At 39.4% G+C, this 24,242-nt stretch overlaps 2 protein-coding genes across 3 annotated transcripts in view; one reads left to right on the top strand and one right to left on the bottom strand.

The window, feature by feature from the left end:
• LOC129740482 (uncharacterized) overlaps positions 1-24,242 on the top strand; it is a 571,616-nt gene that overhangs the window by 130,610 nt on the left and 416,764 nt on the right. The gene's annotated exons all lie outside the window — the stretch shown is intronic.
• Positions 6,301-7,695, bottom strand: LOC129738022 (uncharacterized). The gene has a single exon (XM_055729196.1). The coding sequence runs from the start codon at positions 7,693-7,695 to the stop codon at positions 6,301-6,303; it is 1,395 nt and encodes a 464-aa protein (XP_055585171.1).

Below are 24,242 nucleotides of genomic sequence, written 5' to 3'. Positions count from 1 at the left end.
AAAAATGAAAAGTGTTGGTGAAACAACCAGTTTAATATCACGAACACTACCAGCGGCAAATAGGACTATTTTTTTTAAATCCCTTTTCAAATTTGTATGAACAAAGGCGTATGACGGTTGAGAATTTTGAAATCGATAACTGTGCTAAAATATCAATTCACGCCACCGGTGCCAGACGGACTGTTTTAGCTTGGTCCAAAACTATGTTTTCCATACACCGTTGAACCGGCCTTAGAATTACAATTAAATATTATTCAATCAAGAACAAATTAATTTTCTAATATACCCAAGCAACCAGAATTCTCTTCAAAAGGTTTCATAGAAGCTTAAGCTTAATTTAAGTTCTTAAAGCTACTTTAAAATTCGTTAAGGTGGCTGAAGAGAATGCTATTCAGCTTCTAAGAGAATGTTAAAAAACTTCTACGCGCCGAAAAAAACCGATTGACAGATTGCTCTGGCAACCAGATAACAAATTGCTAGGTTGCCGCCCAGCAAACATTTTTGTAGGTATATTTCTCAACAACTTTGTTATACGTCTCATATACACTATAGAATAATCGTATGAAAATCGAAAAAACAGCATTTAGCATGCAAACCGTTGCCAGCGACAATATTTACTGCCTCTGTGATTGGGCAATTCATGCGAATACACTATCAGATTTTTAGCAATCTGGTTGCACTGCTGGTTGCAGAGAGAACAACAAAGCTGTTCCCTCACTAGACCCACGCGGGAGAAAGCTAAGGAACGAAATCGTCTTCAAAACCTGCAAACATGTCGGACTTTTTATCATATCCGATTTAAACCATTTAATCCGACTTCGAGTAACCATTTTTACGACCTTTCACTTGCATAAGTTGGAATTACGATTCGCAGTAACATTTTTAATGACTTGAGTTATCATTTTGATGCGACTTTATGTTTGTTGGGCGGTCTATCATGGTCTATCTCATTGATTTCAGTTATATTGTTTTGATTACAAAAGCAACTTACGCCAGGAGGATTGAACCGCTGCTCTCTAGGTTGCAATGAAACTCACCAGCCTCTCGACCACTCCAGCAATAGTTCATTGCTACAGTAATAATAAGAATTTAAACTCAATGGCATTTGGAATTATTGAATGCGTTGGTCAATAGAACCTACTTACCAATAGAATGTACCTCATTCCGTTTAAAGGACTGTCAGTACATTTAATAAATAATAACAAACGTTTTCATCATCAAAAATTTATTCGGATATCTTAACATTGTTACGGATATATAAGCAGCGGCTAGACCAGCCAAGGCAAGGTACTCTAAGAGTACGGAACCTCAGGGCCGGCTGGCTACTGGGTAACCAAGGACTTTACGGATAAAATACAACAAATCGGAAATTTCATGTTTCTATGTTTTTCTTTTATTAATATTTTTATGTGGCGTGTTGTCTGTGGGTATAAAACAATGTTCTGTGTAATTTGTGGCGTGTATTTGGCTCACTAGCCGTGGTTGTGCTGCAGTTGCTGTTGCTTCGCGACGTCGTTGTTCCGGAAACCCCGTTCCGGAATCAGGAGGGCCGTCGATGTAATGGCGTATCGACGGGGTGCCGAAACCGTCGGCGCCAGCGGGCGTTGCTGGACTCGGTCGTTGCAGGCGTCTTCCTTCATAGGCTTTTAATCGGTTTGCCTACGAGAGTGCCCCGTATCCGGACAGACCGAGAAGGGAAGTTCTCCTTGGTAATTAGGGGTCCTCAGACCCCGAGAACGTTGTTGCTGGTTCTTTACGTTGAGGCGCTAGACCACAAGGGATCTGCGGGCCGAACCGTGAAGAGGTCAAACCGGTATTCGGGTGAATTCCGTAGACGTTCACAAACACTATACAGAAACTTGTCTACACTCACGGACGCCTGGTACAGAAGAGAGCGAATTTTCTGGAAGCAAGCTTCCTTTTCGCCTTCCAATTTATCTTTTTTTCTTTCCTCCTTTTCCTCCTCTGTGAATTGACAGCAGCCAGCAGGAAAATGTAGCCTACTGTGGTGCTATCTTGGTGTGAGACTACACAGAAAAAAAAATGTAATGTTACGTTGCACGGAATTTTGAGTTTTCAAACTCGAAAACAAAAATCGCTCGAAAAGACATGTAAAAATACTAACGAATATTCACAGTACATGAGACTTTACATGAAAGAACATGGGTAGAAAGGAATCGGGTGATTTCATGTAAATATGAAGTTTGTTTCATGTACATTTCCGTTCACGTTTCATTTCAAAATGTAAAAATGTAACTATACTTGCACGTAAATTCTCAATTTTGTTCATCGAAAAACATTTCTTGAATAGTCGTGTAAAATCATGTGGCTCGCATCGCTCATATGCATATGCAAGTACTATTACATTTAATTTAAAGAAACTTTACATATGATATCATCCTAATAGATTTGCATCTCATTTCAAGTAAACTTATTTACATGTAACTTCAAATTACTTCAACGAAGAAAAAACAATCAACCGCATCATTTCCCACAGAATCAAGCCGAAAATAGTTTGTCTCCACGAATTTTGACTAGAATAGAGTGTTAAACAGTGAAATCTGTGCCTCGCTTATTTATTGGAATCGTTTACTTTGCTAAAGCACTAATCATTGTGTTAGCATGACAAAATTAATAGTAAGAATCGTGTTTGATTTGATTTGATTTGATTTATTACATCATCTGACAACCTATGGTCTCCATGACAATTATTAATCCTACTATTTAACTAACCTAAGGCTATACAATGCAAATAAGCTAAACATGACACATAAATTTAAAAGTCTATAGTGAACGATTTAAGAACAGGTTGATACTACTCTGCAGTTCGGAAGATTTTCTGATTTTGTGTTTGAAGGTTTCAGTGGACATCTGGAAGTCGTAGAGAGGGTAGAACCAATTAAATAGTTTGGACATAATTCTAATTGGTTCGTTCTGCCCGTAGCACGTTCTGCGAAAGTCGATGCGAAGGAACTCATGTTCTCGAAGTATACGCGGCCTTACGTTGAAGTTCACATGGGATAGAAGACATGGGGCATCAGATTCACCGTCGATTAATTTCTTCATGAAAACAGCGCGAGCGATAAAGCGTCTCTCAAGAAGTGTGTTTATATCCAGCAATTGGCAGCGATGTTTGTAATCGGTGAGCTCCTGATAATTTCTCCAGGGAAGGCGACGAAGGGCAAACTTAACAAAGCGTGCCTGTACGGCTTCGATCCTGTTCGACCAGTAAACTGCGTGGGGGCACCAGATAACGGAAGCGGTTTCAAGGATCGACCGAACCAGCGAAAAGTAAAGAGCTCGTATACAGTATGGATCCCGGAATTCTTTGGCGGTTCTCATGATAAACCCAAGGTTTCGATTTGCTTTGGCCAGAATGTAGCAGTAGTGGTCTCTGAAGGTCAGTTTCTCGTCGAGTAGAACACCGAGGTCCTTGATGACTGAGACTCGCAACAGCGGAGTGTCAGATATTTGATAGTTCCATCTAGTCGGAGAAGATTTTCTGCCGAACGAAATAACCGCGCATTTTGGAATACTTATGGTCATATGATTCAGACTACACCAGTCTGCAGATTGGTCAACATAACGTTGGAGGGTTAGGCAGTCGTTTTCATGTTTAATTTTTGTAAACAACTTTAGATCATCGGCGTAGACAATTCTGCAATCCTCGGGAAGAACCGCTAGAACATCGTTGAAGAACAGAGAGAACAATAAGGGGCCAAGGTTACTACCTTGAGGGACCCCCGATGGACTATTGAACTCCGTTGATTCACAGGAACCCAGTTGAACTGACATCCGCCTGTTTGACAGGTAGGAGCCAAACCAGGAAACAAGTGTCGAGCACACACCCAGGTGTTTCAGCTTTGCAAGGAGAAGTTGATGATTCACGCGATCGAATGCAGCTTTCAGATCTGTATATATGGCATCAATCTGAAAGCCATCCTCAATGGCTTTGATGCAATAGGAGGTGAATTGTGTCAGATTAGTGTTAATTGATCTTCCCGGAAAGAAGCCGTGTTGATCTACTGATAGGTACGATTTAGCTTTAATCAGGAGGCTCTTTGAAATAAGTATTTCAGTCAGCTTTGATCCTACGCAAAGGGACGTCACACCACGATAGTTTTGAATATCTTGTTTGTTTCCTTTTTTAAAAGCAGGGAACATCACCGACTTCTTCCAGCTTGTTGGAAAGGTAGCAGACGATAGCGAACGATTAATAATCGTTGTCAAGGGTTTACAAAGATTTTCAGCACACTTTATGAGAACAATCGGGGCGATTCCATCAGGACCCGGGGAAGCTGATGGTTTGAGCTTATTGATAGCGTGTTTTACTTCGGTTTCACTGTAAATTGGTACATTGACATTCATCGCGTCTTCCACAACGTGCGATAAGGCTCGGGTGATTTCAGCTGGCTCAATATTTTCCGTCGTGAAAACACTTGCAAAGTGCTTCGCAAACAACTCACATTGATCTATGATCGAGTCACAAACTTCGTTTTCGAGAAACATTTTTAAGGGGAGTCCTTTTTCCTTCCGTTTGTCGTTGATAAATGACCAAAACCTACGAGGATTTTGCTTCAAATTCTTTTGAGTCTGATTTAAGTAGCGAGTGTATAGTGCACGGTTGTAACGTCGGTAAGCATTGCTGGCGGATGTGAAAGCTGACTTAAGTGTCGGATTCCGGTGATAGCTCCAGGATTTTAAGGCAGATGCTCTCATACGTTTGAGGCGTCGCAATTGAGGATTTGACCATGGCGGTTTTGGTACAGGGCGCTTCAGAGGTACTGTTTGCTGAAGAAATCTATTAACAGTGGACGAAAAATGTGCTACTGCATCGTCTATGGATCCCGCCGTTGCGAGATCTGACCAATCGACAGAACGCAGTAACTCGTTGAGTAACGTGAAGTTGGCTTTCCTGAAATTCAGTGACGGTGCCTCTATCGGTTCACAGAAAGATTGAGAGCAACTAATCTCGACGGATGTTAACAAAGGTGGGTGGTGTTTGTCGATTGAGACTAGTCCTTCGGCTGCGGATGTAGTTATAATGTTTCTGACTTTGTGGCGATCAACGAGAACGAGGTCCAATGTGCGTTTGTTTTCATTTGGAACGCTGTTAATTTGAACGAGGTTCAGAGTGGACATTCGATCAATCAAAACAGTACTCGATGCTGAAAACGTAGAAGTTGTCGGGTCAGGGTAGCAAAATCCGTCGTCATGCATTTTCCAATTCAATTGGGGTTGGTTATAATCTCCAAAGATTATAAGCTCATCATGGCATTGCATTGATTCTATTATAGCACTGAAAGCATCCAGATTTCTGCCGATAACAGATTCGGAAGTCGATATATCAGGGCTGAGATAGACGGCACCGATATAAATGGACTGTTGTGAAAATGTTATTTTTACGCAAATGTGCTCCAGATCATTATTAGTCAGAGGAATAGATTCCGAGCTTAATCTATTGGCAATGGCTATAAGCACACCTCCGCCAGATTTTTTACCACTCGTTAGGGGGTCTCTATCTTTACGATATACGGAGTAATGATGTCCGAAGAGCTGCAGTGAGTTGATTTCTTCGTTAAGCCACGTTTCCGTGAGAACGATGACGTCATGGAAGTCGGCGTGAAGAGCAGTGAAGAAGTCGTCTATTTTGGTTCGTAAACCTCGCACATTTTGGTAAAAAACGTTCAGCTGAGTGGTTTCTTTTTCGACCTGGGTGTATGCTGCTGCATCATTGGGTTGTTGAACAGCTGATCGGGTCTGACTCGGTGTGAGACGCAAAGCATGTGGTTGTGTTATCTGGAATTTTGGCTCGTTTACTTGGTGTGGAATATCTGAGAAGGCTTCGGTAGAACATATACTAAGGCTTTTACCTGACAGAGCAGGAGATTCCACTGACTCTGATAAGTTCCGGGATGGTAGTGGTGAGCTGAGAATGTGTACGTTGCTTCGTCTGACGTCGTGTGTACATTGAAGAGCGGGTAATTCCAATCGCTTTCCATTATACGTCTGGTTGCCTGGATAGCGATCGGATGATTGCATGGCCTGAGAGTGGTGAGCCACATCATGTGAGATGTTGGCGTGAGTATGCCGGTATACGGCTGGTTGGTACCAAATGTTGTCGGGCGACGGGGCATGTATTCGTAGTGACTGGAATATTTCTCTGTTTACTTGGCGTGCAATAGCTGAAGAAGCTTCGACGGAGCATATACTATGTGTTTTACCTGAAAGAACAGGGGTGTCGACTGTATCTTGTATTCCAGCGATGATAAGTGATGTGGCAGTTTTAGATAATAGTTGCTATGTCGTGTAATCAATACGTTGCTTGGCTAATCTTAGTCTCTGCGCGTATGCTGGGCAGTCGGAGCTCCATGCGCTGTGAAAGATGTCGTACAAGGTTTCTTCATCGGTTCTTTTTGTGTTGGCGATCATACAGTTTCCACATTTTTGAATGCTCGAGGAGCATTCATTAAGGCTATGGTTCTCGGAGCATTTTGGGCAGCAGTGAGGTTTAGTGCATGTATTGGCGATGTGTCCAAACTCAGAACACCTGAAGCATCTTCGTACGTTTATCTGTTCAGTGACGCGGCAGCGGTTCCAGCCAAGGTTGACCCTACCGATGCGAAGAAGTTGCCCGAAAGTTTGTGCGTCTGGCTCGATAATGGCAAACATGTCTTTTCCTTCGGATTTCGTTATTCTGACGATTTTTAAGACTGCGGATTCAGGGATGTTGTTCTGTTGTCTGAGCAAAGGTATAATATTATCGGCATCAATATCTTCAGAAAGACCAGAGATCTTGATACGTGGTTTCAATGGGGCTTTGATTTCGGTCTCATATCGATTGGGTAGTATGCGATTCACGGTGTCGGAAAGCTGCAGAGCTGAAGATGCGGAAGCGCACCTCACCAATACATCACCACTAGGCAAAGAGCGAAAGTCTTTAACTTCAAGCTCTACTGGGTTCAGGTTTGACTGGATTTCATCTCGCGTTACACATGCATCTTGGTTCTGGACCGGTTTTATGATGACCGTTCGTTCCATTTGAGTTAGTTGTCTGGGTTTACGCTTTGGAGCAGTCACGTTTGTTTGTGAAGGGGTTGCGGTTGACTTGAGTGGCTTGGTGATGGGACGGGAAGGTCTAACTGTAGGTGTTGGGATAGGTCGTTTGGTCGTTAGAGGTACAGTTAGTTGTCGTTGTCTGCCAGAGCGGAGCGTGCCTCGCGCAGGGTCTTGTTGACATTTGGGTGTAACTGTAACTACGGAGTCTTTCGCTGGTGTAGTGATGCCGCCTACTACTTGAGCGAAAGTGCGTTGTGTGTTGCTGTCGTGTGTAGTGGCTCGGAGAGACGAAATGATGTTCTGCTCGATTTTATCGCAGTGGACTTTAAGCAGTTGAGTGAGCTGAGAGGTTAGTTCCGATTGCAAGTACTCCTTGATTTCGTTGACTTTCGACAGAAGTTCGGGCATGAATACTGCTAGCTCAGGGAAATTAGATTCGATGACGTTTCTCAAGTTCTGCTTTTTCATGCAGGTAAGGCAGGTGAATTTAAGTGATACATTTTCTTTTAGTACAGTGATGGCAGAGGAACTAAGACCAGTGCAGGACGAGTGTATGTAGCGTCCGCAACCGTTGCAACGGGTGTTGTCTTTCTCACCCGTTTTTTTGTTGCATGTAGGACATACTAGCGAAGTCATCATTCACGTTCGTCGGTGAGATGAGTAGTTTATGCCCCTTATAGTTATAGTTTATGCCCCTTAAAGCGCATTGATGAAAAGCGCCATATTGAATTTATTAATTTTCAACATTTATTGAAATTGTCAACCGTGAACAAAGATCTGGATGAGGAGAAAAACATGTTATGAAATATTTTACTGATTTGAATCAAAGCGAAATAACTCTATCAGTAATTTTTGTGAACTTAAAAATGGTTTACATGTTGAATCGTTGAACATCTGGAATGCTACCTGTGCCGTAAGTAGTTTCTTAGGGGCAGGTTATTAGTTGCCTGTAGTTAATTGGTAAAACAATTGAATTCAAATGTTAAATTCTTTTCAGCTTCCAGAAAACCAAGATTTAGAAATCAGAATACATTCGATTGGTACCAAGGAAGGGTACAGTAATACAATCGATTTTCGAGTGTTGAGTACAACGTATGAATGCAACAACACCTTAAAGATACGGTCCCAATGAACGTCCACTTTGATAAGCTGTAAGTATTTTAATTTTTTTTAAGCATTGCTCAAAAGCAAGCTCAAACTCCGCAATTGATTTTTTATATTATAGAGTAATCTGATTTTTAAGTGCATTGAAATGAAACCAAGAAAGATTAATAGGTAATTAACGTAGGTACTAACGTAGCCCAACGGTAGCGCTTCTTTTTCTTTTCGGTCTTAAAAACATTATTTAGTTTTTCTAGTTTTTAGGTCAACTCTACCATTTTCGTTGGTCATCCTATGACTAGCTTCGAATTTCCACCATTTATGATTTTTGAACGTATGTAACGTATGTATACTGTTTTTGGAGTCATCAATTATAGTTTTTAAAACCATGCCCGTCTTACTTTTGATCGACAAAGCTCTGAAAAAAATTTCTCGATAATCTAGACAACACATGCCTGAACTTATTAAACTTACCGTAAAAGCTTACAGCTTTACTAAACTAGTTCCTTTTTAAAGTTTAAAATAATTGGATGACCGAACCAAAATTCGTCTTGCAAAAAAAAATAAACCATCTCGAATAATATTCAACGAAAAACAACACTATTCGATATATTCAGGTAGTACGTTACGCGGTCTTTGCATGTATTGTTGGGGAATAAAAAAATGTGGAAATGCGTAGAATGATTCAGAAAATCATTTCTATATTTTAATACTCCTTAAATGAAAAAATGAAATTTGAATATGGTATACATTTTACTAATTAATAAAATTAATTAAAAAATAAAAAATTACAAAATTTAAATTAAATCATTACTTTCACATTTTTTTATAAGATTGTTTTCTCTATCCAAAGGATTTTTTCCCACGAAGTTTTATTTTGAACGATTTTTTAATCGAGCTTTCTCATTTTACTTGAGAATGATACCTTGGTTTACCATGATTAATTTACAGCCCAGTTTTCTTAAGTTCAACGATGTTTTTCTGCAAGAGTTTTTCGAATATTTCAACGAACTCAACAAGTTTGAAAACCAAATCCAGTGTATATTGGTTGTTGACGAATGTATCATGATGAAAAAATAGACCAATACATGCAAAATTAATTGAATGCCATACCTAGTGTACTACGGCAGTTGGGGCTATTTTTCGTCAAATCTCGGCTACTGTCAAATCTCGACCCACTGCTAATAAGTTTCGTTCTCTTCGTCCTAAAATATTTGTCCCACCTTGGTTTTCGAATGGTCGTAAGTAATTTGATTCAAATTCACTTATTTTATTTGTTTAATGATATGATCAATAGATGCTCTAGAATCTATCGAATATCATATTTTCATCTTGCTTCATTCATTTTTCAGATATAATCATTGACATTCAAAGATAAAAAATTTCTCCCATCAGCCCATTTGTTCTATCAGCTTAAATTGAATGCGATTGTTGGTTGTTTAACTTTTTAAGTTTGGTGTTGGGCTAGCGCACACAAAGATTCCGAGGCTAAACTTAACATAAATATTTTATTACTTGCAATTAGCAAATTAGTCTTTTTTACTAACACAATAAGAAAACCGCATTTATCTTATTAAAAAAAAAGTTCATTATACTTGATTTCAGGAAAAAAAATTCTACTGGCCGCTTTGTTTTTAACAGCACCGCCTTCGCCGCTTTTTCTCATGACGGCTCAACTCAGACGAACGTAAATATCAACAAGACAACTTCGTTTCGATTTCAGTGGCAGCTTACTGAAAAAGTTATACAATTTACTAGCTCCAACAATGGTAAAATTTTGTCATTTGTGTTTTCGGATTAGGTGTTTTATTATTCTATGTGTTCTTTTTACAGATGCTGGAACTGGTGACGAGTGATAACAATTTCGAGATCAATGAGTCGGAGGATCCGGCGAACGACCTGCGGGGCTTTTACGGAAACTCTTTCCGTATTAAGTATCGATCATATGCTGCTGTATGTGCAATCGTTCTACAAATAAGACTCTTCGAGGTTCCCGATAGACTTCCTTCGAATACATTGGGGCCATTACTGACAACCGAGATCATCGCGTCTTGATTGTGAGTCCAAGTGGGAGAGAACCGTCATGTAATTTTGGAAACTGGCGATTTTCTAGTTTTGGTAAGTAAACGATTTTCACTTTGGTGGTACAATTCCTGAAAACTATTTTTTCTCTGTCTACAGGAAGAAAAAAGACAGGACAAGAATTATGATATCGCTTTCCACATCAAGCAGGGTGCTTCAACAAGTAATAATCGCATTCGGGTCGAGAATGTTTTGTCGCTATCGGTCGCATCAAGGATCTCCGTTGGCTAATGATCTGCTATTTCTTATACGTTTTGGTGCTACGTGATAAATTGATTGTATTGTCACTACACTTCACTAAAAATATCCTCATGAGCAAGCAGATCTGTTCAAACAACCATTAATTTTGTTAACTAAATCTCAAAATTTAAAACCAATTTAGTAACCAGAAAAAAACCTTATAATAAAATAATGGACAAATCGCTATTGTACTTCTCGAAACATCGGTGTTTTTATTTCGAATTCATGAAACTGCCTATAAAAACTGATTTTTAATACGAACCAAAACTGAGACGAGGCTGAAAATGTAAACATACTATAAGCAAAAACAGACATGTAATTTCACTCTGTATGTCAAAAAAATGGTTGTATGTATTTTTACTTTTCAAGCAGAATTACATGAAATGACATGTTTCATCACATGCCATTAGCCGATTTCCTTCTACCCATGAAGATGCATGTAATGTTACAAGGATTTTGCTATGTGTGTTTTTTTTACTTTTCAAGCAAGTTTACATGAAATGGCATGTTTTATCGCATTCAATTAGCCGATTCCCCTCTACCCATGCAGTTGCATGTAATGTTACAAGGATTTTTCTAAGTGTGTAGACAAGGAACATGAATTTTCTAGAGCTAAACATACAAACCACCAAATGAAAACAAAAATCAAACGATTTGTAACTAACCGGTTACAACATAGATAAGAATAATTTGAAAAATTCTTGAATTCCATTTGTAAATATCAATAACTAGCTGACCCGTTGTGCTTTGCTACACCTTCCGAAAATAAGTATAATTTGTAAAAATTTATTCAAATTTAGATTTTAGAGAGCATTTGGGGTATTTTTTGGAGTTGAAAAACTAAGCTATAGAAATTTGAAAAAAAAACGATGGAAAGGATTTGTAATATGTAACCATTTTCAAACAGTTTTTTTCACCATCCTCGCCTACGAAGCAGTTTGAATATCTATCCTTTTTGCGCCAAAATTAAGTTAAAAAAAATGTTTTGCCATATTCCAAACTCGTAGACATTAGACATTATAGCTTGAAGTTTTCCAAATCAGCACTTATCATGGTAATGAAAAATATTTTAAATTAGTTATGTATTAAATACAGTGCAAATTTTTTTTTAATAAATTTAATACGGCAAAAAATATAAATATTCAAAAAAATATCAGTTCCAGAATGTCAAATATTCAAAAATGCTGGCAAAAACAAACTTTTAAGTTTACATTTGTCCCGTATATTTGGGCAAGTGTCAATGCAAAGCTTATTCACAGATGCGTCAGAGTAATGGCTTTAAAATGGATTTAAAACTTATTCCTGTTTTTTGGTCTATCAAGTTTCACTGATATATCTGCAGTATTTCTGCAGTATAAATTTATGTTTTAACTCCACTTTTAACGAATGCCGTTCAAAGGGAATGACAAAGGTCATTTACAAAGACATTTAAGAATACTCCTTCTGGTCTTCCCAACATATTGAATCATTTTGAAGGTGAATTTCTTAAAAGTTCGACGTTTGCCCTTGCCCCACCATGTAAGTTGACAGGAGGGAATATTGTTTTTAACACGTTAAGGGTATACTGAAAATTTCTCATAAAAATTTTGCGTCCAGTTAAATATCAGTTCTAAAGTCTCTTTTATGCAGCCATGTAACACAAAAACACTTTTCATGTTAAGTACCTACTTGAATTGGTATGTAATAAAAAAGTAGGATGGTTTGTTCAGATATATTTCAAATAAAAAGCTCCCAGTTTCATTTCTAAATTCGTTTCAGTTGTGTTTTTGGGCCGAAGTAATAATTTCTAGAAGAAAACATAATTATTAATTTTTTTTTAACAGAAAAAGTTGAACGTTTGAACATGTTCTTATGTTCCTTGAATGAAAAGTCGTATGCTACCTACATTAACACGAACTAAATATGGAAGTATTTTTGCGAATCTTTCAATTGGTTATGATTCGATTGATAAAATACCAATCCGTGTCACATCTAGGCGTCATTTATTACCACGTGCAACTAGGCAAGAAAAAAACACATCTAGGTTGCATATCGCCCCCACGTGCATAAGAAACATAGGTAAGGTACTTGGTTGAGAAACAGGCGCCTGATTGTTAAATTTTTCCAGGGATCAATGAACAGTTAGGTATGCTTTAGTTACTATCCACTTGCGACGACGTTTGCTTGACCATAGAGACGAAAAACAAAGAAAATCTCTAAAAATGGATGCCATGACTTTTCAATTTCAGATTTTGGCAAAAAAAAAAATGTATATGTTTTATTCCATCGACAAAATGTCAATCTGGGTCTCATCTAGGCGTCATTCATAACCATGTACAAATGAGCTAGGAATCAAGTAGAAAAAAAAATCACATCAAGGCTTCATATCACCACCCCTTGCATTGAAAATATTCTTGGTTGAGAAATACGCGCCAAAATATTCCCACTGATCAGTATGCTATGCCATGGTTACTATCCTTTTGCGACGCTGGCTCGACGCCTCGACCTTGGAGACGAAAAACAAACCGCCCAAAGGAAGAAAAAAATTCGAGAAAATGGATGTCATGACTTTAATTTGTTCCGAAAAACTACAAATTTTGTATGGAAGCCCCCCTCCCATAAGTCGGATGGAGTTTTGACTATTACAGAAACCATCCCCGGCCTCAAAAACCCTCAGATGCCAATTTTGACGATGATCGGTTCAGTAGTTTCCGAGTCTATAGGGAACAGACAGACAGACAAACATTCATTTTTATATATATAGATGATATAAACAAAAACAAATACCATGACAAGAAATTGACTGACATTTTTGACATGTCGCTGAAAATTCCCATGTAGGTTCTTTAAAACACCTAGAAGTATCTTAACGGTTCGTTAGAAAGTGCTAAGCGAATTCTTTAAAAAAGTTACATCAAAAGCGCTTAGAAGTTCCGTAGCCGATTATTTAACCTTTCAAGAGACAATGGAAGTTCCTAAGTTTCTTTTAAGTGACAAAAGTCACCTGAAGCTCCCGTAAAACATATTTTCAGCCAAATGTAAAGTTCGGAGTTCCATCTTTAAGTTGAAACGCGACTTTTGGTTGCTTGAGTATTTATTTCTATCACATAAAACTTTTCTTCCCAGTTAGTGCTTTTATTTGAACCCTAACAATTCAGCGATTAATGATGTGGACTTATTTGCGATTCTTTTGAAATTTGAATGCGGATGCAATAAAGTTGTTTTTATTTTTCTGTTGAATTTTGCTGTGTTAATTTATATCATTTTGAGAGCCCGTTTTTCTCAAAGCCATCACTCAAAATCCTTTCAACGCAGGTTATGCTATCTCAAAAAGACGTGAAAAATAGTTTAAGCGTGCATGCGTTCTTCTCGATTGCTACATCATCTGTTACTTAGTTCCATCATGCTTACATCACTGTTCCAAGAGAACAGTTTTTCAACTTGACTTGAATGCTGGTTTAATAGCCCGTTGAGTGCTTTATTAAAACAGGTGTTAAAGCCCTAATAAAAACAGGAAAGTTTGTGTTTTATTGAAGCTTAATCAATACTTTTGCAACTTTCTTCAAGTTTTAGCAAAACTTTCAGTGCTCTTTTGAAGCACACGATAACTGTAGTATTTTCTATGTTATAATTAAACAGTTTCAAAAATTGGATGCTATGGAAAAGTCTTCATAAAACTATAATAAAACTCAAATGAACCAGTTACCTTAATCTGTGTTATTTGGGTTTAGTTACTGGGCAGATTGCCTAGAGTGCTCCATAACAGAAGAAGTTGGTGGTTTTTCAACAAGCTTTCAGCTTTCGTAAAGTTAGTTTACGGTGTGAAAATCGGATGTAAAACTAAGCCGAACACGCATACGGCTGCTAAAGGTTAAGATTAAGTTTTCCAGCCGACACGCTGGATAAGTATCTTATACAGTATAGCTTGCTCCTAACTTCGTCTAGTCGTGGCATACAACTTCTTCAGTTTCCGTACCGCTCATTCAACGAAGCAGCAGCAACAGGGGTAACAAAGTAATTAATATCCACAGGAAAGTCATTAAGTGTTTCCAAAAGGATTCTTCGCAACCACAAGCCGGTGAGCCCTCGCTGCTACGGTTGTTGCTGGGAAGGGAAAATCCGAAGAAGAATGCCGGGATGAACTAAAGCTTCAGTAACAACAGCTCAGCTCCCTAAATAGAAGGATGGGTCCCGGGAAAAGTTTCCCCTTTTCTTTCGTGTGCGGTGTGCTTTTCTAGAAGTTGAATGGAGCATCTAATAGTTGTATCGGTAGAGCAGGCCAACCCGAAGCTTTAATTAATAAATTAATGCCGAGCATCGGGCGTTTGGTGGTGGGTGGATATCTTCGTTCGTTAGAGCAGATTTGATTGCGGCTAGACGGGCACGCGATGAATGATGCTCGTCGGAACAATGGCTTCGGATGAATGGGTAAAAATGGTATAATAAAACTTACTGAAGCGTTAAGGATTTACGATGAACATTTTGTAAAGGGGATAACGTTTGCCATTTTGTTCTGATGCTTCGCTGCCTTTATCAAGCGTATCTGATACTGAAAGGTACAAATCGACCAGAAAACGTTAAGAACACCGGTTGATTTTTATTCCCGGAAACATAACAGCAGGATCGATAACGAAACTCGATACAGACGAAATGTCAAAAGTCAAGATTGGCACTGTGGCCAACTCCCACGCATCACTTACACGGATCTCCTCCACCCACACATCCATACAAACCAACAAACAAACATCCGGCAGAGCCGGAGGGATCGAAACTCTAACACCATCAATCAAAACAAATCACCCAACTTTGCTTGTTTGTGCGCTTTTTCTCGTCTCGTCAGCATCATCATCGTCATCGGGAAGAAAACATCATCATCGACAGCCTTCCACTGCCAGAGATCAGAACATCACTCATTGGAAGCAAAGTTCCAGAAACTTTGCAGAAAGACGAACTACTTCAAGAGATTGTGATGGTTGTAAGAATTCAACTTGTTGCAGGAAGAGTATGAGGAAGAGTCCTTTTAAGAAACATCTTCAACGCCCCATACCGTGTACACACATATAGTCATGGAACTTTGATGGGTCGTAAGAAAACTCCGGAGTCGATGATCGGCAAAAAAAAGGGCAAGAAGTTAGTATGACAAGTTTTCTTTCGACCTTCCCGGGACCGGAACCGGAAAAGCCGTAATTCATCGAGGGAACGAATCTCTGCGGGAATGCAAGTTCGGAATGTCACATTTCGAATCGGATGCTTGTGGCGCTGGTGGCCTTTGTTTTCTTCTCGGACTCTATAGATACATAGCTTCTGAATTTGTTGTTTTGTTCTATGCTTAGAAATTTTGTTCATTGACAACAGTTGATGAATCGGAAGCATACACGATTTTACAACAATTAACTGGAACTGAATGCAAGTGGGATGAAGTCCATTGGAATTCAAAACACAGAACTGGGGATCAAATTGCCCTAAACTGATGATTATTACGGTTCTCTTTCTTCCGGTGGAATAAAACGGAATTGGCTTGTGAAGCGCAGATTTTTAAGGCTGCTGCTGCTGATTGTTTTGATTTGGCCTTCCGGTGGAATAAGACGGATTGGCTTTAGAAGCCCAGATTTTTAAGGATGCATGATGCTGATTGTTTCGAATTGGTCTTCCGGTGGAACAATACTGAAGTGGCTTAAGAAGCGCAGATATTTGAGGATGCTGCTGCTGATTGTTTTGTTTTGGCCTTCCGGTGGAATAAGATGGATTGGCTTAAGAAGCTCAGGTTTTTAAAGCTGCTGCTGCTGATTGTTTTGATTTGGTCTTCCGGTGGAATAAGACGAAATTGGCTTTAGAAGCGCAGATTTTTAAGCTGCCTCTGCTGATTGTTTTGATTTGGTCTTCTGGTGGAATAAGACGGAATTGGCATTAGAATCGCAGATTTTGATGGCTGCCTCTGCTGATTGTTTTGATTTGGCCTTCCTGTGAAATAAGACGGATTGGCTTTAGAAGCACAGATTTTCAAGGCTGCTGCTGCTGATTGTTTTGTTTTGGCCTTCCGGTGGAATAAGATGGATTGGTTTAAGAAGCTCAGGTTTTTAAAGCTGCTGCTGCTGATTGTTTTGATTTGGTCTTCTGGTGGAATAAGACGGAATTGGCTTTAGAAGCGCAGATTTTTAAGGCTGCCTCTTCTGATGGTTTTAATTTGGCCTTCCGGTGGAATAAGATGGATTGGCTTTAGAAGCAAAGATATTCAAGGCTGCTGCTGCTGATGGTTTTTTTTCGCCTTCCGGTGAAAACAGACGGAATTGGCTTTAGAAGCGCAGATTTTTAAGCTGCTGCTGCTGATTGTTTTGATTTGGTCTACTGGTGAAATAAGACGGAATTGGCATTAGAATCGCAGATTTTGATGGCTGCCTCTGCTGATTGTTTTGATTTGGCCTTCCTGTGAAATAAGACGGATTGGCTTTAGAAGCACAGATTTTTAAGGCTGCTGCTGCTGATTGTTTTGTTTTGGCCTTCCGGTGGAATAAAATGGATTGGCTTAAGAAGCTCAGGTTTTTAAAGCTACTGCTGCTGATTGTTTTGATTTGGTCTTCCGGTGGAATAAGACGGAATTGGCTTTAGAAGCGCAGATTTTTAAGGCTGCCTCTTCTGATGGTTTTAATTTGGCCTTCCGGTGGAATAAGATGGATTGGCTTTAGAAGCACAGATATTCAAGGCTGCTGCTGCTGATGGTTTTTTTGGCCTTCCGGTGAAAACAGACGGAATTGGCTTTAGAAGCGCAGATTTTCAAGGCTGCTGCTGCTGATTGTTCTGATTTGGCCTTCCGGTGGAATAAGATGGATTGGCTTAAGAAGCGCAGATATTTAAGGCTGCTGCTACTGATTGCTTTGATTTAACTTTCCGGTGAAATAAGACGTATTGGCTTTAGAAGCGCATATTTTTGAAGCTGCCTCAGATGATTGTTTTGATTTTGCTTTCTGGTGAAATAAGACGGAATTGGTTCAGAAATCGCTGATTTTAGATTGTTTTGGTTTGGGTGAAATAGGACGGATCAGCTTTAGAAGCGCGAATTTCTAAGGCTGCTGCTGCTGATTGTTTTGGTTTTGCCTTCCGGTGGAATGAGACAGAATGGCTTTAGAAGCGCTGACTTTTAAGGCTACTGCTGCTGATTGTTTGTTGTGATATGGCCTTCCGGTGGAGTAAGACGGATTGGCTTTAGAAGCGCAGATTTCTAAGGCTGCCTCTGTTGATTGTTTTGGTTTGGCCTTTCGGTGTAATAAGACAGATTTGCTTCAGAAGCGCAGATTTTCAAGCTGACACTGCTGATTATTTTGATTTGGCCTTCTGGTGGAATGAAACAGATTGACTTCAGAAGCGCAGATTTTTAAGGCGGCTGCTGCTGATTGTTTTGATTTGGTCTTCTGGTGGAATAAGACGGATTGGCTTTAGAGGCGCAGATATTTATGGATGCATTCTGCTGATTGTTTTGATTTGGCCTTCCGGTGGAAAAAGACGGATTGACTTTAGAGATGCAGATATTTATGGATGCCTCTGCTGATTGTTTTAATTTAGCCTTCCGGTGGAGTAAAACGGAATTGGCTTTAGAAGCGCAGATTTTCAAGGCTGCTGCTGCTGATTGTTTTGATTTGTTCTTCTGGTGGAAAAAGACTGAATTGGCTTTGGAAGGGAGATTCTAAAGCTTGCCTCTGCTGATTGTTTTGATTTGGCCTTCCGGTGGAATAAGATGGAATGGGCTCAAGAAGCGCAGGTTTAAAAGCCTGCCTCTGCTGATTGTTTTGATTTCGCCTTCCGGTGGAGTAAGACGGAATGGATTTAGAAGCGCAGATTTTTAAGGCTGCTGCTGCTACTGATTGTTTTGATTTGGCCTTCCGGTTAAATAAGATGGATTTGGCTTTAGAAACACAAATTTTTAAGGATGCATGCTGCTGATTGTTTTGATTTGGCCTTCCGGTGAAATAAGACGATTTGGCTTTAGAAGCACAGATTTTTAAGGCCGCCTCTGCTTATTGTTTTGATTTGGCCTTCCGGTGGAATGCGACGGAATTGGCTTTAGAAGCGCAGATTTTTAAGCTGCTGCTGCTGATTGTTTTGATTTGGTCTTCTGGTGGAATAAGACGGAATTGTCATTAGAATCGCAGATTTTGATGGCTGCCTCTGCTGATTGTTTTGATTTGGCCTTCCGGTGAAATAAGACGTCCTTGGCTTTAGAAGCGCACATTTTTGAGGATGCTGCTAATGATTGTTTTGGTTTGGCCTTCCGGTGGGAAAAGACGGATTGGCTTTAGAAGCGCAGATTTTTAAGGCTGAATCAGTGAAGATAAATGAGATAAAATTAAATTCTTTGTCTAAGTGAATCTTTGGAAATATGCTTATTTAGAGCGACAACGATGATGAAAGTTGGATCGACATTTATATCACCACACATTTCCGAGATATGACGGTGGCCCACGTTAATCAATAGCCCATGATACCCTACTGTCCCCTGCCCTTAATCTCACCTGGAAAACCTTTTATAGATGAAAATTCAAAGTGTTTCATAGAACTTATGTTATTACTTGTACAATTGTGTAATGAAGTGGGTTTAGCATACGGTTAAAAATGTTTCCAAAAGGGTTGCTTTAAACTTTGATTTAGTGGATGTAGAAAAATAAACATCAGTTTATTTTTTCACTGTAAGGTACATCAAGTAGCACTGTGATGCCTTAATCTCTGAATATAAATAACTGTTTACTCAAGTTTCTTCTTGACACCTTCTTGAATTTACTTTCCAGCTTTGCCATACAAAATCTCTACATCTCAGCAATAACTCAGCTCCCGAAATGCTAGCGAAAGGCTCCCCGAGTGTCGGGTAATCAGCTGTGAACGGGATTATTTCTCCATAATTCCTTAAGATAGGAAAATCCGTTCACCGGATCAGTCTTTCTCGGCTCGGTTTATTGGTACAGCCAAAAACAAACACATGTTGTTTTCCAGCAAAATGTGCAAATCGTATGAGTCCCAGTCGGATAACCATTCTGACAACAACAGTTGAATTCAACAGCCTCGTCAGTTTCCTTGGAAAACCCAAGAACAAATAACACCCGAAAGCCCAACCATTTGTTGTTGCCCCTTAGAGTAGGCAGCCGAGAAGCCGTCTTCCAAAGGCTTGCGTGTTTATGGGCTGAATGAAAACGGAGCACAGTTTACTTCGATATAATCAAACAGACGCCTGCTTCCAAACTCGATTCGAACCGGAAGAGTCTTGAGGAAGTTTTCTTGCTGCAACGTTAACAGTGCGTCAAGGATGTTTACGGGTTTCTGGATTATAGCAGTGGGATTGTTGTAGTTTTCCGGTCCCCCTGCTTTCCCGTTTCCGATTCTTGGCCTGAAAGGTTAGTGTCGATTTCACCAATTTACCACACGTAAACCTGTCAGCGCCAGTTTTACGGACCAGAATGTGTGCAATATCCGTTCGGTAAACTCCGGTCCGGTTTCAAAACGGTAGCTTAAGACATTCGAGTACGTCTTCACAGCCAGGCTACCAATAATGAGAAACGTTACCAGTGAAGAAACAGTATAAATTAACGGACTGTCTCACTAATCAAAACTTCCAGCTGGAAGCACCACAAGTTTTGTTGTGGGAGCTTGAAAAGGCAACTCGAAAGTTTCTATCCGGGCAATCGTTTGGGTGTTTGCTTTTGTTAGGATGTTTGGTGCCGATTCCGGGAGGATTCGGATTGTTATCGGAAATAACAACAACAAAACCATCAATCAATCACAACTGGACAGATCGGCCGAACCCGGTTGCAATTCTGCAGGGTTTAGTATACCTACTGGTACCAAAAAGTTACCAATTAATACCGGTGTCAGTGATAGATGTTTATAGAAGATTTCAAGACACCGAGTAAGCTTTCCAAATTTTTTTCGAACGTATCTGGGCCGGGCAAATTTGAACATATTTTATCCAAAAACCTGGCAATATCCGGGCATCGGTATCCAAAATTTCCAACTTCAAGCTTAAATAAGTTAATCATTCGACGCAAAAATCATAAACTAAGTCACTGTATTTAAGCTTTTGGTTTGGATTTTGCTAATATTGTGGATAATCCTGGCACAATCCGGACTTTTTTCCCGATACCCAGGCAATCGGGCCTAGCCGGTTTTCCTCAATTTTTTGATTTGTAAATCCGAGCGAGCCCAGTTATGCTTACTCTGAAATATAGTGGACGGTAGAATAGAATTAAATCTTACTGCAACGATATAGGGAGGCAAATTAAAATTCACAAAGGAATATCGCGTCACGAAAATAGTTTCATTCGAAAATAGAAAAAAAAACACCGACGGCCCATCCCTTGTTGCGTTTTGCCTCCAGAAGGGCTGAAGGCTGCAACACATTATGAGTTCATTGGCAATAGTTCCTACTTTGAAAGATGAAGGTAAACTTCTTTTAACTAATGCCGAAAAAGCTCAAAAATTAGCCCAACAATTTGAGTTTGTTCATAATTTTAATTTAAACGTAGTAAGTCCAATTGATGCTCAAATTTCCATTGAATTTGATGATATTCTTTCTAAGTAAAATGTATTTGAAAGTTCTTGTGAGACAAATATTGATGAACTTAAGTATGGATGCTCCAGGGGAAGATGGAATTTTTTATATTCTTATTGAAAAGTAGCCTGAGAGCACTTTGAATTTTTTAGTTAAAATCTTCAATAAATATTTTCACCTGGCTCATTTTCCCGATAAATGGAAAAATGCCAGAGCAACTCAAATTTTGAAACCTGAAAAAAAATGCTTCAAAGCCTTCAAGTTATCGACCAGTTAGTTTTCTTCCTTTTTTGTAAACCATTTGAGAGGGTTATTTTGAATAGAATGATGATTCATATTAATCAGAATTCTATTTTCCCTGATGAAAAATCTGGATTTCGTCATGGACATTCTACTACATATCAACTTTTGAGTGTAACTAATATGATTCACGCTAACAAATCTGAAGATTATTCAACTCTTTTGGATATTTACGTGTTTAAACAAAGGTTTATTAGTAGCTAAATTAGCTCGTTTTCCTATATATCGTTCCAAATGACTCTAAATTATTTGACTAGCCGAACTTAAAAAAGATATAAAAATTCATGCTCTGAAAGTACACAAATTAGAGCTGGTGTCTCTCAGGGCAGTATACTTGGGCCAATTTTATACAATATGTTTACTTTTGATCTTCCTGATGTCCCAGAAGAAAATGGTAGACGAATATTAGCTGATGATACTTTGCCTTCAGCCAAAGGTCGAAATTTACGGGTGGTACGCAGTAGGTTGCAACCAAATTTAAATTCCTTTTTGAATTACTTGATCATGTGGTAAATTTCTCCTAACGCTTCTAAAACTCTTATTTTTTTAACCTAACGAAAATCATTCCATAACTCTTGATGGGGTTCCATTAGAATGCTCTGATCACGTGAAATACTTGGGACTTTACATTTGATCGGAATCTTACTTAAAAGTCACATCGAAGATATTCAATCTAAATGTAATTAATACACTAAATCTCTATAATCCCTCATCAACAGCCCAGACAAGCATTTGGTGAGTATATCAAATTTGCAACACAAATATACGTGCAAATATACGTGTAAACATATCGTATATAATGCAGCAAAACCAGTATTTACGTATCATTTTGGAGGCTATATAGGTACATTAGCACACATGTTCTTGATTTGGGTTGTTTTGTCGTAATAAAATCATGCAATGTATTTAAATACGATAAAGAATATGCATGGGACGCACATTGTAGGTGCAGATATACGAAAATGAGTTTAAATAATATTCATAATATATAATCTGTAAAATAATATACGACTACTGGTTATCTGGGAGGAAATCCAGATTGAGTCTGAGGAATAAGATGCTTATTTATAAACAGTTGTTCCGACCAGCGATAATGCAGTTCCGATTTGGTCTAACTGCTACGCGCCGAGGAAGAAGGCCATCCAGAGGATTCAGAACAAGGTTCTGAAAATGATTTTGCGGCTTCCACCTTGGCACAGCACCGAAGATCTTCACCGGATTGAAGAGATGGCCACCAAAATCGTCTCCAACTTCAGAGGCAGATCGATACAGTCTTCCATCGCAGAGATTCGCTCTCTCTACAATTGGTTTAAGTTTAGGATAGTTTTTAGGTTTAGGTTGATTATTTTTTTATTTGTTTGATTTGGGATGGAAAGTTGAATTTTTAGGCAGAAGCACTGTCCCGGAGTAACCTGTTGGCTTAGATATTTAGATAGAAGTGGAGAGATTGACATTTACTTCTGATTTTATTTGTTTTTTTATGGTGTGGAGGGGAGATGTGTAGTCGATTGTTGCGAGCGTAACACTAGCTCAGCTAATAGACCATTTCGAATGGTCCTCCATAGTTCTCTCTACACGCACACACACGACAATTGAGCTGTCGTGTCATAAGCGGTCGTCAATGGTGTTAGGATCTTCAACTAGAATGGAAGCGAGTCTCTCGTTCAGCCAGTGCAGCACATAGCTTAAGTTTGCACACGCTCCTTGTTGCGTTTTGCCCCCAGAAGGGCTTAGGGCTTCAACACGTCATTAGGTCGTTGGCAATCACACGATCATCAGCGAACGATATAAAATTTATGACAAAATGAAACTTAAAACATGTTATTATTGACTAGACTCGTGATTGAAGATCTCGAAATATCTTCCAAACACGCATTCATAAAGCAGCCCTATTAAATCACCTTGTCATTCAAGAACTGTCCTCTCGACGCGCCCTATTTCTTTCTCAAGCGGTCCTCCCAACACGCATTCATAAAGCTGTTCTCTTAAATTACCTTCTTATTCAAAAGCTGTCCCCTCGACGCGCTCTATTTTTTTCTCATGCAGTCCACTCAACTCGCCTTCTTATTGTACAAATGTTCTTTCAACCTGCTGTATTTTTTTCTAATGCGTTCATTTCAACACGCACTCTTAGGGCCTTCCTCTCAATTCGCCCTTGACAGCTGTCCTTATTACGCGCTGTTTAATTAACATGTGGTCCTCCCAAAACGCATGAATGATACTTTCCTCTCAATCCGCCGTGTTTTTTGGTAAATATAATTCATTTTAACTTTTTCTTTCTCCGATATGAAGAATACTTATAATATGTGATTCTAGCAACACTGTTATTTCACTCCTCTACAAAACTCAACAATTTATTTCCGTTTAGTGGATGATAGCTATCACGAGGCAAAAACAACACACACAACTCCTCTCTACGGACATGCTACTTTGATAAATCAAGCCCTGTCGGTCACCAAATATGCAAAATGGCTACTCACTGAGATCACCCACCGCGAGGTATTCTTGTCCTGGACAGACACTTCGACTGACCTGGACGACTGCTGAGTTGTGACTGACTGTAGATGTTACGAATGTTTTTTATTAGTTGATCACCCAGGTGGTAAATCCTTTTTACGGATTGCATTCCAAGGCACGGCGAGCCACCGCGTCCTCCCAGTTTGCTACTCTGGGCCTATGGGTGCAATTGGACGAATCATGATACTATGTACCCCTACGCCATAAAGTCTACCTGAGGCCTCTGGTCATAATTCCCAACCGGACCTGCATCGAAGGCTGGACCCGAGATGGGAGACCATACTCGCGCAATGCGCTCCACGGCAAATACTCGTTTATACGTCCTACACCAGCAATCGTCATCCACTCTTACGTCACGATTCACGGGTTGGCAGTCCGTTCGCCGCTTCTCGTGACTCGAGTCCCACATACGGCCTCTTGTCACAATTCGAGA

This window comes from Uranotaenia lowii, chromosome 1 (genome assembly GCF_029784155.1).
Source record: "Uranotaenia lowii strain MFRU-FL chromosome 1, ASM2978415v1, whole genome shotgun sequence".
Classification (NCBI taxonomy): domain Eukaryota; kingdom Metazoa; phylum Arthropoda; class Insecta; order Diptera; family Culicidae; genus Uranotaenia; species Uranotaenia lowii.
Note: the sequence above shows the minus strand (reverse complement) of the source record. Positions and strands in the feature narration are given on the sequence as shown.

What these genes read in the sequence shown, in the direction of transcription:
- LOC129738022 (XM_055729196.1), bottom strand. Translation starts at nt 7,695, where the DNA reads ATGACTTCGCTAGTATGTCCTACATGCAACAAAAAAACGGGTGAGAAA.